Source organism: Rhamphochromis longiceps, linkage group LG23, assembly GCF_057381845.1.
Source record: "Rhamphochromis longiceps isolate RC_006_pf linkage group LG23, R_longiceps_female_GT1.1, whole genome shotgun sequence".
Taxonomy (NCBI): Eukaryota; Metazoa; Chordata; class Actinopteri; order Cichliformes; family Cichlidae; genus Rhamphochromis; species Rhamphochromis longiceps.
Window position 1 is genome coordinate 19545689 of NC_140578.1, and position 17025 is coordinate 19562713.

General features: G+C 38.6%; 2 protein-coding genes across 4 annotated transcripts; both read right to left on the reverse strand.

The window, feature by feature from the left end:
- Window positions 1-2101: 2101 nt before the first annotated feature.
- Window positions 2102-10844, reverse strand: creg1 (cellular repressor of E1A-stimulated genes 1). Its single transcript, XM_085398078.1, has 5 exons — window positions 10485-10844; window positions 8315-8434; window positions 8124-8237; window positions 3393-3481; window positions 2102-3258 (listed from the first exon to the last, which is right to left on the reverse strand). Exons 1-4 carry the CDS (start codon window positions 10779-10781, stop codon window positions 3395-3397), a joined length of 618 nt encoding a protein of 205 aa, XP_085254204.1. The 5' UTR covers window positions 10782-10844; the 3' UTR covers window positions 2102-3258; window positions 3393-3394.
- A 283-nt stretch (window positions 10845-11127) lies between these two features.
- On the reverse strand, window positions 11128-17019 carry setdb2 (SET domain bifurcated histone lysine methyltransferase 2). Of its 3 annotated transcripts, none has more exons than XM_085398072.1 (12): window positions 16586-17019; window positions 15857-15970; window positions 15672-15776; window positions 15415-15593; window positions 14314-14592; window positions 13895-14223; window positions 13595-13764; window positions 13277-13521; window positions 12893-12941; window positions 12663-12817; window positions 11712-11800; window positions 11128-11626 (listed from the first exon to the last, which is right to left on the reverse strand). In XM_085398072.1, the coding sequence occupies exons 1-12, from the start codon at window positions 16620-16622 to the stop codon at window positions 11443-11445; spliced, it is 1935 nt and encodes a 644-aa protein (XP_085254198.1). In that variant the 5' UTR covers window positions 16623-17019; the 3' UTR covers window positions 11128-11442. The 3 variants fall into 3 exon arrangements, with proteins under 3 accessions (XP_085254198.1, XP_085254197.1, XP_085254199.1); XM_085398071.1 differs by having other exon boundaries at window positions 15415-15596; XM_085398073.1 differs by lacking the exon at window positions 12663-12817 and having other exon boundaries at window positions 11467-11626; window positions 15415-15596.
- Window positions 17020-17025: the final 6 nt, after the last annotated feature.

Consider the following 17025-nt stretch of genomic DNA (forward strand, 5'->3'; position numbering starts at 1 on the left):
AGCTCATATGAAGCACCAATATCCTTTGCTTCCACTGGTAGTTATTTCAGTCCATTTTTGTTATTTGTGTCAAAGCTGAGAGAAGTTCAACTCAAGACTTGCCCACTCAATAATGCTAACAGTTAATTTGCCTGGATTTAAAATGTCTCTGGTGGCAGTGTTTATGCTAGTCGTCCTTGGCATCATATCTGGTTAAAAGAATCAAAATGGTGACTGCCAAAGTGCTCAACTTGAGGTCTCAGAATAAAACCTCAATAAAGCTGTGGGACTCAAGCAAACCATAGTGAGAGCCATTATCCACAAATGGCTAAAACATGGAACAGCGGTGAACTTTCCCAGGAGTGGCCGGCCAACCAACATTTTCCCAAGAGGACAGTGACGATTCATCCAAGAGGTCACAAAAGACCCCGGATGGCTTAATGGTTTCTAAAAAACAAAACAAAAAACAAAATTAAGACTTTGTAGTGGCCTAGTCAAAATCCTGACCTCAGTCTGATTGAGATGCTGTCGCATGACCTTTCATGTGCTGGTGGTGATGCATCCATGCTTGAAAATGCTCCAATGTGGCTGAATTGCAACAATTCTGCAAAGATGAGTGGGCCAAAATTCCTCCACAGCGCTGTAAAAGACTAATTGAAAAGTATCCCAAACACTTGATTGCATTTATTGCTATTAAGCTAGTAGGTTTAGGGGGCAATCACTTTTTCTTACAGTGCTACGTGTGTTTGTGGACATCCTGCCCCCCCAATAATAAATACCTTAATTTAGAAACTGCATTTTGTGTTAACTTGTGTTATCTTTGTCTAATAGGAAACCAGGAAGGGGGCAAACACTTTTGTACAACACTGCATGTGGATATGTATGGTCTATGGTCAGGAAAGCAACGCCAAAGTACATCTCATTATTGGAGATGTCAACCCTAGTGGCCAGTGTTTTTTGGCTGGATCTATCAAATTAGTAGTTGCTTTCATCACTTCCATCTGATGACTCCACCTGTTTGGGCTGTCGGGTTGGCAATTGTCTTTCTGTTTCCTGTTGCAGGTGCATAATGGGTGTAGTCAAGAAGGCCTGTATTCCCATAAAAGGACATTCTGAATAACAGCTTATTTTCATGTCTACCCAAACAACATTTCACTCACTACGCCAGCAAACATGCCAATATGACTGACTCATGGACTGACACAGCTCATGGTTGTTTCCTTCGATTACTTTATTTAGTTTTGTAAATTTCAAATAAAAAACTTGATGGTGTCAGCTCAGAATTATTTGTCCAGTCATGACAGATCAAAACTGAAAACTTGAAGTCAGAACTGCCCAATTTACTTTCAAAAGAGGATGTCACGAATCAGCGAAAGAATATATCTGGGACATCATTGTCAGTAGTTGAGCCAAATATCTTTTATAGAGGCGACTATTAAGCATCCATCGTGTTCAGGTCAACGCAGAGTAGGCCCAGGGTTCTTAAAGTATGACCAGTAGGTCAACAGTGGCCCTCAGCAACAGTTTCAACTCTTACCTATCATCCATAGCTTATGAGTTACAGCTGCTGTCAAGAACTGAGCAACATAACCCACCATTCTCGCCAGTTCATAGGATAATTATAATCTATATAGTGGATATAAGAGATCTAAGAGGATCTGTTGTCCTCTGAATGCTGAATATTTTTAAAAATATACATCTTGGTGATGGTGTTAAAACCATGAGTGATAGGTAAGTGGTAGATGTGGCCAAAAATCCTGGTTTTTGCTCCATTCTGACTTTCATGTTAACATAATTAACTCAGTGAAGCTCATGTTTCATTCAGAGACCACAAACTCATTAAAGAGTCAGAGATTAAGATGCTCTTACTGTCATTTACTTTCCATTTTATTTACTTCTCATTTATTGTTTAAAAATATTAAGCGATTAAATTGGGTTATGTGGATAAAATAATGCAAATAAACATCAAACCACAACCATTCAAAATAAAATAAAAAAAACTAATTATGCATTGAAAATGAATGAAGATAAATAAAATAAATACATACAGCTGACAATAAGTTGGTGAAGTAAGTCTAAATGTGTTAAAAAACAAAAACAAATAAAACACAAAACAGATGAGGAGGCTTTAATACAAATCTTTATTTTTCTTTCAAAAAAATAAAATTTCACAGCAAACACTTACAGCTGTTATTCAGCTTGAAGAAACAGCAGGTCATAATGTTATTAATAAAGTTATGTTTAAGGCAAATAATCAAAGCTCCTCCCCTTTCAGCAATGCCTAAATAAGCCATGTTTGCAACAAAGGAAAGTCCCGCCTATAAGGAGCCTAGTTATTATTATTCTAAACAAGAAGCATGAAGGAGGATCTGGGGTTATTTGATTCACTAATATCTAAAAACAAAATAAAGATTTTCTTTTAGCATATAAAAAAACTCTACTACATCACCCACAAGTAATAAACAGCCTGTTACTGGCAAAGACTCAAGGGAAATGTAGTTAGTGTGGTTACTGATGTCTCCTGCTGTTTCATTAAAAATGATTTGTGTTCCATAAAGTGCTATTTGTGGATTTACAAAGTACATTATGTGCAATTCTTTTCAAACTGCACATTTAAATCGGTTAGTTAAACAGCATCCAGGTCAAAGGTCAAATACAAAAGTTGATGCTCAGAAAAAGATTTGTTCTGTTTTAAAGTGGTGCTAAAGTTTGCCTACAAACATATATTCCATTAAAAATTTTCCTATACAAGTATTTATCGATTTAATCCTCCTCTGGACTGGCAGCTTTAACTTTTCAGCGTGACGTCTCCCTCTGCTGGTCAAACTCCACCAACACACTTGGCTTTTTAATAATGTTTAAATCTGCAAAACAACAATAGTCTTTTCAAACACCTGAGCACACACACATTCACAGAGTCATTTGAAATCTTTTTAAGTGAATCAAAGGAAAGAGGAGATTAAAATGTAACACTGACTTCTGATGCCTGAATGTCATCGAGTGTTTCAGCTGCAGGAAAGAAAAGCTCCAAACGCAACAATTTAAGTCTGAGTTAAAGACAACTTCTGTGTTTAGGACACTTCATCTGATTTTGTTTGCCTGTTTTCAGAAACAGAAGCTTTCAAATCTAAAATTAAGAATAAAGCAGGCATGATGTAAATGACGTGGATTCAGCGGTTGGATAAATTCATGGATTCGTAGCAGATTAATCGGCGTGTAACTCCTGAGGAGGATTTTGCATCTCGTACATTCTGGTTGCGGGGTTCGCAGGTTCGAATCCTGAACAGAATAAAAAACAAAATGAGCAGAAAAATTAACAAGACGATGGTTTAACTGCACATCTTTAAACGGAGGCGTGGTGTCAGCTCCAGCAGGAAGTCATGGACTACAAACAGAACAGTAGGACTACAAACCATCAGTGGTGCTTCCTGTACGGCGTTGCCTGGAAATACTCATCAGGAGTGACGGTCTTCACCCCGCCAAAGTAATCCAACACCCACACCTGAAACACAAGGAAGGAGGACCAGCCTGCTGACTTCATGTCACATGATTGGCTGAGAGCAGCACAGGTGTGCACTCAGGACTACAAGTGCTACAGTAATGATAGAGCTAGTATTACAAGGTGTGTGATGCTGGAGTACCTGTAGTATTAGTGGTATTATTATAATTTTTAATAATAGTACTATGGCAGTGTCTTTCTAGTATTATAAATAGCTCAGTTATGCTTTTGTATCAGTAATATTATTACTGTAAATTTTCTGGTATTACTAGTTTCAAGTTTTAATGTCAAGTACAGATAAACCGAGTAGCCACATTTAGCCATAATGAAATTCTTTGGCTCGTGTCCTCAGCTTTACATGAGCATACAGAAGTGCGCAGAAGTGTGAGTTAAATGTGTGTGTTAAATTAAGAAGAAAATAACAGAAAATTTAAGAGAATTGAAGTCAAGTTGATATTTATAGTTTGTGTGACAGTATTTATAGGTTGAATTACTACTGAGTTACTGCTAGTGGCAGGTGGTAGTACTTCTATTATTAGAAGTATTGTGTACTACCTGTATCTGTGTGGTGTTTTAGTGTTAGTAGTATTATCCATCATTATTATACCATCATTATGATAGTGTAGTATTATAATATATACTTATAATATATATTGAGTTGTTTTAAACAAGTAGTATCATGGATTTAAAGTGGATTATTATATCAGTACTGATATTTGTGTCATGTTTTAAAATGACAACAGCATAACAGAAGCATGAGTGTACTGCACGTTCACATTTAACTTGTATTATTATAGTGGAAACATTCAACAGTATTTATAGTATTATTAGAAATATTAGTAGTACTTATACTTATTATATCTCTAACAATGAAAATGTAGTAGTACTGTGGGATTGTTTCAAAGCATTCATAGCAGGTCAAGTTCAGTAATTATCTGAACTTGAACTGACTTGAACTATTATGTTTTAGTATTATGTATTATGTTGTAGTATTTAGTATTTATTTATTTATTGTCATTGTCAAGAACAATGAAATTGCGTTTGGGGCTTCCATACAACCCAAAAAAAAGAAGAAAATAATAAATACCCCTTAAAACCCAAGTGTACATATTTAACCCAGTGTGACTCCAATGCAATAAGACAATCCTTAGCAATAATGTTCGTAGAAATTCAGACAAAGACCTGAGAAACATGACAAAATACAACAATGCAACCCATTCAATATTATTGTACTGTGAGATATGATATCAGATATGATAGTTATCTATTTAAGAAAGAGGGGGGGGGGGGGGCAGGAGGGGGAAGAGAATAAAGATATGATGCACCAATGCAGACCAGTTCATTGCTATTAAGAAGTTGGATATGGTTATTGTCCGTGAGAGGGGGGCAGAGAGTTCAGGAGCCTCACAGCCTGTGGATACAGGCTGTTGGCCAGTCTGGATGTTCTGGCCTGTATAGACCTGTACCTTCTCCCTGAGGGCAGCAGATGGAAAAGGTGGCGCGCAGGGTGATGTTGGTCCCGCAGGATACTTTGCAGTACTATTGTGGTATTATGTTGTAGTATTTGCAGTACTACAGTGGTATTATGTTGTAGTATTTGCAGTAGTACTGTGGTATTATGTTGTAGTATTTGCTGTACTACAGTGGTATTATGTTGTAGTATTTGCAGTACTACAGTGGTATTATGTTGTAGTATTTGCTGTACTACAGTGGTATTATGTTGTAGTATTTGCTGTACTACAGTGGTATTATGTTGTAGTATTTGCAGTACTACAGTGGTATTATGTTGTAGTATTTGCTGTACTACAGTGGTATTATGTTGTAGTATTTGCAGTACTACTGTGGTATTATGTTGTAGTATTTGCAGTACTACAGTGGTATTATGTTGTAGTATTTGCTGTACTACAGTGGTATTATGTTGTAGTATTTGCAGTACTACTGTGGTATTATGTTGTAGTATTTGCTGTACTACAGTGGTATTATGTTGTAGTATTTGCAGTACTACAGTGGTATTATGTTGTAGTATTTGCCGTACTACTGTGGTATTAGGTTGTAGTATTTGCAGTACTACTGTGGTATTATGTTGTAGTATTTGCTGTACTACAGTGGTATTATGTTGTAGTATTTGCAGTACTACTGTGGTATTATGTTGTAGTATTTGCAGTACTACTGTGGTATTATGTTGTAGTATTTGCTGTACTACTGTGGTATTATGTTGTACTATTTGCAGTACTACTGTGGTATTAGGTTGTAGTATTTGCTGTACTACAGTGGTATTATGTTGTAGTATTTGCAGTACTACTGTGGTATTATGTTGTAGTATTTGCCGTACTACTGTGGTATTAGGTTGTAGTATTTGCAGTACTACTGTGGTATTATGTTGTAGTATTTGCAGTACTACTGTGGTATTATGTTGTAGTATTTGCTGTACTACTGTGGTATTATGTTGTAGTATTTGCAGTACTACTGTGGTATTATGTTGTAGTATTTGCAGTACTACTGTGGTATTATGTTGTAGTATTTGCCGTACTACTGTGGTATTATGTTGTAGTATTTGCAGTACTACAGTGGTATTATGTTGTAGTATTTGCTGTACTACAGTGGTATTATGTTGTAGTATTTGCTGTACTACAGTGGTATTATGTTGTAGTATTTGCAGTACTACTGTGCTATTATGTTGTAGTATTTGCAGTACTACAGTGGTATTATGTTGTAGTATTTGCTGTACTACAGTGGTATTATGTTGTAGTATTTGCTGTACTACAGTGGTATTATGTTGTAGTATTTGCAGTACTACAGTGGTATTATGTTGTAGTATTTGCTGTACTACAGTGGTATTATGTTGTAGTATTTGCAGTACTACAGTGGTATTATGTTGTAGTATTTGCTGTACTACAGTGGTATTATGTTGTAGTATTTGCAGTACTACAGTGGTATTATGTTGTAGTATTTGCAGTACTACAGTGGTATTATGTTGTAGTATTTGCTGTACTACAGTGGTATTATGTTGTAGTATTTGCTGTACTACAGTGGTATTATGTTGTAGTATTTGCAGTACTACAGTGGTATTATGTTGTACTATTTGCAGTACTACAGTGGTATTATGTTGTAGTATTTACAGTACTACAGTGGTATTATGTTGTAGTATTTGCAGTACTACAGTGGTATTATGTTGTAGTATTTGCTGTACTACAGTGGTATTATGTTGTAGTATTTGCAGTACTACAGTGGTATTATGTTGTAGTATTTGCAGTACTACTGTGGTATTATGTTGTAGTATTTGCCGTACTACTGTGGTATTATGTTGTAGTATTTGCAGTACTACTGTGGTATTATGTTGTAGTATTTGCAGTACTACTGTGGTATTATGTTGTAGTATTTGCTGTACTACAGTGGTATTATGTTGTACTATTTGCAGTACTACTGTGGTATTAGGTTGTAGTATTTGCTGTACTACAGTGGTATTATGTTGTAGTATTTGCAGTACTACTGTGGTATTATGTTGTAGTATTTGCCGTACTACTGTGGTATTAGGTTGTAGTATTTGCAGTACTACTGTGGTATTATGTTGTAGTATTTGCAGTACTACTGTGGTATTATGTTGTAGTATTTGCTGTACTACTGTGGTATTATGTTGTAGTATTTGCAGTACTACTGTGGTATTATGTTGTAGTATTTGCAGTACTACTGTGGTATTATGTTGTAGTATTTGCCGTACTACTGTGGTATTATGTTGTAGTATTTGCAGTACTACAGTGGTATTATGTTGTAGTATTTGCTGTACTACAGTGGTATTATGTTGTAGTATTTGCTGTACTACAGTGGTATTATGTTGTAGTATTTGCAGTACTACTGTGCTATTATGTTGTAGTATTTGCAGTACTACAGTGGTATTATGTTGTAGTATTTGCTGTACTACAGTGGTATTATGTTGTAGTATTTGCTGTACTACAGTGGTATTATGTTGTAGTATTTGCAGTACTACAGTGGTATTATGTTGTAGTATTTGCTGTACTACAGTGGTATTATGTTGTAGTATTTGCAGTACTACAGTGGTATTATGTTGTAGTATTTGCTGTACTACAGTGTTATTATGTTGTAGTATTTGCAGTACTACAGTGGTATTATGTTGTAGTATTTGCAGTACTACAGTGGTATTATGTTGTAGTATTTGCTGTACTACAGTGGTATTATGTTGTAGTATTTGCAGTACTACAGTGGTATTATGTTGTACTATTTGCAGTACTACAGTGGTATTATGTTGTAGTATTTACAGTACTACAGTGGTATTATGTTGTAGTATTTGCAGTACTACAGTGGTATTATGTTGTAGTATTTGCTGTACTACAGTGGTATTATGTTGTAGTATTTGCAGTACTACTGTGGTATTATGTTGTAGTATTTGCAGTACTACTGTGGTATTATGTTGTAGTATTTGCCGTACTACTGTGGTATTATGTTGTAGTATTTGCAGTACTACTGTGGTATTATGTTGTAGTATTTGCCGTACTACTGTGGTATTAGGTTGTAGTATTTGCAGTAGTACTGTGGTATTATGTTGTAGTATTTGCCGTACTACTGTGGTATTAGGTTGTAGTATTTGCAGTAGTACTGTGGTATTAGGTTGTAGTATTTGCAGTAGTACCTGTGTGATGTTGAACTTGGCGAAGAACCAGTTGTGGTCGCTCGGCCACTCGATCATCTCGGGGTGACGAGTGAACAGCGCTTTCTTTGCAAACTCCGCCTCTGTCCCGTTCACCTGAACCACAGCAGGAGGAGGTGATCATGTGACGGGTCCGAACTGATCATGTGTGAAACACAGGTGTGTGTACATACCTCCTGTACAGATCCAGACAGGATGATGTGAGCACAGAGCGGACTCTGAGGGTCAAAGCTCTGCTGCCTGCAGTAATCAGTCTGAGCCAGAGACATGGACAGAGACGCCACAGGGCTCACCTGCATCAATACACACAGCACAGGTAACACACGCATACACACATCTTATAGCATTATTAAAACGTATACTTTTAATTAATTAGTTGTGTCCAATTCTTATTTAATGCTATATTTTTCTTAAAATTAAAATATTTATTTATTTATTTGTTTATCTTTTTTTAATTTAGGCATTTCATCCTCCATATACAGACAAATAATATCTAAATATGAGAATCATTAATCATTTTATATGTCTGGGACAAAAATCTGCAATTTGAACCATTAAAACCTGCTTGAATATGTCCCAAAAAATCATTGGACATCCTCTTCCTTCCCTGAAGGACCTGTACAGCACTCGCTGTCTCAAGAGGGCACGCAGCATCCTACGGGACGGTACACGCCCAGGACACCGGGTGTTTAAGCTGCTGCCGTCTGGCAGGAGGTTCAGGCTGCTGAGGTCCCGAACAAATAGACTCAAGGACAGCTTTTACAACAGGGCAATAGCCCTGATCAATGCAAATAGCTGACCTGACTGGCTACCTGGACTTTTTTTGGGGGGGGGGAGGTAACAACAGTAACAATAATAATATTTATATTTATAAGAAGGTGCAATAACAATTAATGTGCATTAATAACAGTGTGCAATACAAATACACTTATTCTTCTTTTTTATTACTAAGTTATTATACTATGTTGTGTTGTTTGTGTTGTGTTGTGATGTTTCGTATCGGGTCGTGTTGTGTTATATGTAGTGTATGTAGTATGTATGTGTAGGACAGTTTTCCAATTTCATTGTACTATTGTACTATGTATGACTGTGCAATGACAATAAAGAGTTATCTTATCTTATCTTATCTTATCTTGAAGAAGTGAGAAAGAAACTGAGGTCATTAAAACTGGAGGTACTAAAAATAAATATTTAATCCTGAGAAAATGACTTTTTAGCTCAAACAAACTTTATAACCTTCTGCAAGACAATAAAAAGCTGCTGCTCTGTTTAATTTTGATAACTTCCTGTAATAAAGCAAACTTTAACAAAGCTGAACTTCATTTAAACCTGTTTTCTGTGTCGTTTCAGCAGATTTCAAGCACTCGTTTCTTCTTCTGTGGTCTCAACTTCTGCTTTGACATGTGACTGACAACTGCTGAGTCACTGTCAGGAAAATATGCTGAGTCATGCTGCACTTACATCACAGTTTATGTAAAATGCAGTTTTATAAACTCAACTATTCATGATTTTATATCTCAGCATAACTTCACATTATTTCACATAACTTCAAATAACCTTTAAAATGAAAGTCTGAATATTAAAATGTTAAAAAAAAAATTACCTTAAATGCACAAAATAATGTTAATGATACATTTCTTCCCCATGGGAAAGAAAATCATCATTAACATTATTTTGTGAACTAAAAATTTCAATTAAAAAAAAACTATATATTTTAGTAAAATAGAAAAGATAAAGAAGATACAAAAAACCCCAAAACAAATTAAAGAACATTAAATCAGGCTATTTATACCTTTTTATTTCATTTTTTAAAAATCAATAAAATTCTAAATATTTTTATCTATTTTTTATCTTTCCGTTTTTGTAAATGCATTTTAGACCTTGGCAGTTTTGCTCTTCTATATGTCAGGAGTATTAAAATAAATATTCTTGATGTGTTTGCAATAATTCTGCAGTAGCATTTTAAAAACAGTGCTAATCACTACAAACATTTACATAAGCGTGTTGTTAGTAAATATTGTGTTTACCAAGTTCCACACTTTTGTTTTGTATAGAATAAGTTACTGACAGCTGATGGCTTTTTAAAGCAGAAGATCACTAAAGTCAAATGTTATTTAATTTTACGCTTTATCGCTCCAGAACCTGTAACATTGAACTTTAATGGCTTTCACGGTAAAATCAAAGGTTTTCTTAATGGAGTTCTGAACGAGAAGCAGTGCCTTTTACAGCAACACAGCGCAGATACAGAGAGTGTCGAGTACACTAAATTCTAGTTTGTAAACTGACTTCTGAACAGGAAGGCTCAGTTCCTGTTTTAATACTGATATCCTGGGTCAGGCTCACCTCCAGGTCCTGCACGGAGATCTCCATGCGGGTCAGGTACATGTAAGGCACCCCGGAGCCCGAGCCCCTTGGCCCGTCGCTCACCGAGAAGACATTAGAGAACGGCTGGCCCACCACCGGTTTGTGGGTGGAGATGGTGGCCATGGAGGCCCAGTCCACCTGGTGCGCAACGAAGCGCGCGACCCGGGCCACCTGGTCATGAGGCGGGATGTGGAACCGGGACGCACCGGACAGGGAAAGGGAGGCCAAGGAGAGGCCGAGGAGGAAGACACGCACAGCTTGCCACAGAGATCTCATCTTTGGCTCGAGTGTATGGTGGAGAGTCGGTGAAGACCGAGAGAGGCGATATAAACAATACCGAATATCCGGTCTGAAATTTCATAATAAAAGCATTGCTGGGCTACAACCGAAAGTCCGCAACCAAAAGCTGGAGTGTCCAAGTGACTTTTCAGAAATAATGGAAATATTAGGAATAAATTACAAACAAATGTAAAAAAAAAAAAAAAAAACTGCCATAAATGATAAATTCAGTTGCATATATACATATTTTTTTAAATAAAGGCTGTAATAAATACATTCCGACATTTATATACAATTTCAAATCCCCCACAGAGCTGCACCAATAGTAAACCATTTACTCATGTTGAAGGTTTTCAAAGCAACGTTTATTATTGCTTAAAAATGAACACAGAACTTTGACACTTTGGGCACCAGTTTCAGGAGAAAAGTTGTACTGGCTGTTTGAACATTAAATCCATGGTAGTGTCAAAATAAAATGACCAAAGTAGAGATACAAAAAATAAAAGCTCAAACACAGAAAAAGGGTTCTCAAAATTAAAGCCTTCCCAATAATAAAGACTTGAAAAACTTTCAGAGTAAAATAGCTGAACTTTTATTTTCTTTTTAGGAAAAAACCCCTCTAAATACCAAAACTGTTACTAACAAACTGTATGGAGGATCACTTGGCCTCCATTGCTATGTGACCTTCAACCTCACAAACTTCACATAGGTTCTCCTCGATGGTGAATCTCCCATGACAATTGTCGCTTTCGCAGAGACAAGACACTTCCTGTTTTTGCAGTGAATCGATCTGGACGTTGGCAGAGTAGTCCCAGGTGAGCTCAGTGCCAGCCACTACGGCCCTACAGCAAGAAAACAAAGAGGACAATTATTAAAATGACCACTAATAATAACCCACATTAACGTCCTCTCAGTTCTCTTCCTCACCTGCTGGTGAAGAAGGCAACGACAGGGAAGGCGGGGTCGTGGGAGTCGATGAAGACATTCTGGATGAAAAGGTTCGGCTGGCAGCTGTGCTGTGGGCGGGGTTAGAGATCACATGATATCAATAATAATAACAATAATAATAATAATAATAATAATAATAAACAAGAAGAAGATTTCTTCTTCATTAGCATAAAAAATATATAAACTATGAACTAAAAGGGGGAAAATTCCACAATTTAAACTAAGCAGTTAATATTTTGAAAATAACTACAAACTATAAAGGAAATGTCCAAAAATGCTTTGGAGAAAAATGTACAAGCAAAAACAAAAGACACATTTTTTTAATTCTTTAGAAAGTTTTAAAGATGCAAAAAAATCTTGTGAACAAGATTAACACAATGAAAAGTATAAAGAAAATATTAGAAACACACACACACACAATCACACACATATATATAACATTTTGAAATTACTAATGAAATTAAAAAAATGTTTTGTTTAAAAGTTTTAAATTGTCTAAAGAAATCTTGTGAAACCGTTTATAAAATACAGTTATAAAACGTCAGATATGTCAAACTTAACTCATTCTTCTTGCTTCCTCCACTTCTGTACCATTGATTCATTAATGTTGAATTCTCTGGCAGCTGCTCTATTCCCATGTTGTTGCAGTATATTAATGACTAACCTCGTATTGTGGATGGATTATCTCAGTTGTTCTCCTGACTGAAGTTTGTTCTGTTTACAGCATCCTGCCATGCGATTGCATTTGTCTCTAACCATCGGGAACCCTCATGTTAACTTTCATCAAGTGAAAAAAAGTTAGCGTTCATCCTCCAGGTTCACTGTGTTTATGTTATGCTAACATAGCTGTGTCCCTAGTGATCATGTAGCACATCATTACATACTAGCTAGTCCAACTTCAGCATCATGTTCCTGATCAGCTGGACTCACGTTGATGAAGCGGCTCACGTTTCCCTCCTTGCTTGCGTCCACAAAACAAACTTCGTCCACCTTCGCTGCTCTCTTTAAGCTCATGCTCGCCTTTGTACCATTCACACCAGCGCTCTCCGACATTGATGCCACCTTCTCGTCTTGCTCTTGATCACCTGACACACAGTAGCCAATTGTTTACCAGCTGTGTTAATGTATCATTTGTGTGTTTTGTGTGAGTCATTACTGACCTGATGAAGGAGACGTCGGCTGCAGACCTCCAACCAGCACCGCCTGAATCTGACAGAAGAAAATAGAAGCCTTTTACTTTGAACTAAAGATCACGAAGGCACAAAAATACATTTTAATCAAATAATTAGAGGAAATATTCAAAGGAATGCAGGACACACAAATGATTTAAAATAAACAATAATTCTTTTAAAAATCAGGTCACAAAATATTCAAAGGAAAAAATAAAAATATGTAAATTGAAAACCTGTAATGTCCATACAAATACAAATGAAAAATATTTACAATATAATAAAATGTGTATAGAAATATTGGAATTAGAATATGTAAAAAATTATTCTGAAAATAAAAAAAACTTTACAGTAAAGTAAACGAGCCTAACAAACCTCTTCTTGGTCTGTGGTGCTGGAGCCGCTGTCGGAGGGTCTCTGAATCACAGGGACATGCAAAAGAGGTGAGGTAGGCGGAGACATAGGCGGGGGCGTTTCCAACACATTGCGTCGGCCCTCCAGCACAGGTGGGGCCAGCCACTCCGTGACGACCTCCACCTCATCGTCAGACGGCAGGTCGGACCTCGTCAACTTTGGCGGCGGTGGTTCGGTGGGATTCAGGACCCTCTGCAGCACCACACCTGGACACAGATGAGAGGACGAGTTTACAGACCGTGGCTTGGACGGAGCCACTGAACGCTGAGCCACACTCACCTGCGTAAATGCACACAAAGGTCCCACGGTCCAGGTCGTCACGGCAACGCACCCCCCAGCCACGGTTCTCAGTCTGGAAGACCTGGAGTCGGACTCTGATGCCTCTCTGGACGAGACGGTTCTGGCAGAGAGATCGGTCACAGCCGCACCACGGGCCACACTCAAAGAGCCTGAAGATTGATCACCATGGTAACACTTTGTCAGCAAATCAGTGAATCAGTTAATGATCAATACTTCCACTGGGAAACCTAAAGCTCCTGCTTTAGCTCCTTTTGAAAAACCTCTACTTGTTCACCTCACCCTGATGGGTTGGCCTGTAACAGCCTGTGATGGCGATAGTGGCGCTCTCCAGAAGTCAAGGCCATGCAGGCGCAGCGCTTTGCATCACTGCAGCCATCTGTGCAGTCACAGCAGGCCTTGAACAGCTTTGGGCCGCGGCTCAGGAAGCAGCCATGTGGCCAGCGGTCCTTCCTGTAGCGGAATTCAGCAGGCCGGGAGCCACCGTCCCCGACGCACAGCTCCACCGGTATTGGCTCCGCCCCTCGGCTCAGGTCCTGTTCAGGCTGCCGAAGGCCCCCTGGTGAAGGAGGGTCCAACCGCACGGAGGGGTTAAAGGTGAAGAAATCAACCTGCAGGAGGAAAACTGACCCACTTTAAAGACCTGAAGGAGGAATATACAGAGAGACACTGAACACAGCAAAAAAAAATCATCTATTGACCTGCAGGATGTCATAGCTCTCTGTAGCCTCCAGAAAAAGCATTACGTTGTCATGGTTACGGAGGCTCAGCCCACATGGTGCCTTGTAGATGACGTCCCAGTTTCCTACGTCTTCCTGCTCCTGGTCCCCGTGGTCCCAAAGCACGCCCTCTTTGGCGGGTGAAATCAGTGGCATGGCGGTCAGCCTCTTGAAGCCGCAGAGCAACGGGATCTTCAGCGGGTTCTGGCCCCAGAATAGCGGCGTGGACTGAGTCATGCTCGGCAAACAGGGCAGGCAGGACTGTAAAGCGAAAAACAGCTCACGTTATCAGGATTTTAAATATTCAAATATTCAGGAATTTAAAAAAAAGCCTTTGGCTACGAACTGTAAATGATCACTGTTAAATTAAATGCCCCCAGTCTGGTATAGGGACTGACTATGACAGTTTCTTCTTTTTTTTAAAAAAAGTCATGAATTAGATACTGGACATTATCAAGTTGCTTTAACCTCCTAGGACCTGCCGTCCACATATGTGGACGTCACATTTTGGGTTATTTAGACCAAAATACTAAATTTTGCTCAACAATGGCCTGATATCCACTTACGAGGACATTATACTGCTACTGTTCTATCGAAATTTTAAGCAAATATCCTCATATGTGGCTCTCATTTTTCTTAGAAACAAAAACCAGGTAAAAAAAAATCTGGTAATTCTTTGTTTTTACATTCATTAGGTCCCAATATGCCCAGATATCAAAGAGAAATTAAAAGTTTATTAATTAAAAGAAATTAAGAGTTTGGATCTTAGGAGGTTAATGCTTCTTCTCAGGATAAAAGCCCCAAGTTACTTACAGGAACGTATAAGGATGCTCTGAAGTTCTGAAGTATATCAGATTTCTAAATTAAAAAAACTATTTGATAGATTTCAGATAATTACAAGGATCAGGTTTTCAACATATTCAAGATTCTGGGTAAAAACTAAAAGGGATCAACGTGTTTTCAGGCTGTTAGATTATCAAGATTCAGAATAAAAGCACCATATAAATGAAAGAAACTTTTTGAGATCAAATTAGGCAAAATAAATTCTCGGGCTGATTCTGAATGACATCAATGTGTGTTTACCTTGGAGCAGGTGTGGAGGTGGTACTGCAGCTGGACAGGCACGAGGGGAGGCAGCAGCTCCTCTCTGCCAGCAGGAGACGCTGTTGGACTGGATAACCCATTAAAAGGAGGCAAGAAGGATGAAGAGGAGGAGCAAGAGGATGAAGGGCTGTGTTGGAGGATGTCAGCTGGCAGCAGCTCTTCTGGGGAGGAATAAACACTCAGCAATAGTCGGACTCAAACACAACAGCGAAGCCTTGAGATTTACCGGGGTTTACCTGAGCCAATGACCACCTGAACCACCGAGCTGTCCTGGTCCTGGAGGGAGGCCAAGGAGGAGGAGCAGTCCAGATGCTCTAGCAGCTTGAAGGCCTGGACATACTCTGAGAGAAGACAGAGAGTAAAGATCAGGATAGGAAGATTGCCAGAGTCCCGCTCGCTCGCATCAGACATGGATCAGAACCTTTATCTGTGGTTCCACTCCTCTTCAGAACTGCCTTCAGGTGCTCCAGGTACTTGAAAACCACATCGAAGACCTGATCCACATCCTCATTGTTCCAGAATGCCTTGGCCTTCTCTGGAAAAAATAAATCGGGACAAATGATCGTATCAGAAGCATAAAAAATGTGTAAATAAATAATCTGGACCCCCAACTACTGAACCTGGACCAGATTAACTGATAAAATAACCAATAAATGTCTCTGTATGCACATTTAACCTAACTCTCAGCACGTAAAAACAGGGAAAATGTGATATTTCATCTAAACCTCATCAGAGCAGTTATCCATTACAAAAAAGAAAAGACAAGAAAACAAACCCCATAACCTGGACCCCTTAAATCTGGCCTAGACCCCACAGACTGTATAAACCTACTAACAAAGGGGGGGAAATTATAGTTTTAACTCTCCCCCCCCCCCCCATACAAAGGTGTCTAGATTAAATCCAGATAACCCGGGTTTGTTGGATGTGGACTAGGACAGTGTAAACAGACTCTTGCTGATTTGAAACTAGCTTTCAGCCGTTGTATTGTACCTAAACCACACTCTCGCATTTCCTTGTGTGTGTCTAACAGGAAAGCTCTGAGGCTAATGTAGCATTAGCCCGGTTAAACCTGGGTTAGCTGTCTGTGCAGTGCTCTGCACCTCTGAACCCCCGTTATCCGCTTCGGTTCCGTTTGTACTTCAGTTCTTACCGACATATTCCGGATCTAGCGGCTCCCCCGTTTCCATTGCACATTAGCCTGCTAGCATTAAGCTAACAATAAATAAGCTCGCGAGCTCACCGCTAACTTCTAGGTAACAGGTGACCGCGGGTGCAGACGGACCTGCAGTTTGACTACCAAATAAGTCAAAAGCAGCAGTTCAAATTAAACCCGAACACCAGCCAGCTCCATGTGAACCCAGTAGGTTTATTCATTCATGTAAGCGGCTAGTCCGGTCGTTGCTTTTTGCTAACGACTGTGACTAACAGCAGACAATACATTGAACCTTCTGTTAACACTTCTTAAAGCATTGCAAGAGGTATTTATTGTTCAACAAGACCACACAACCCTGGCATCACGCAGTATAAACACTCCTGTCTTAACCGTTTAAAGTTTTTGAGCTTACGTGCCCCCTATCGGCCACCGTACTA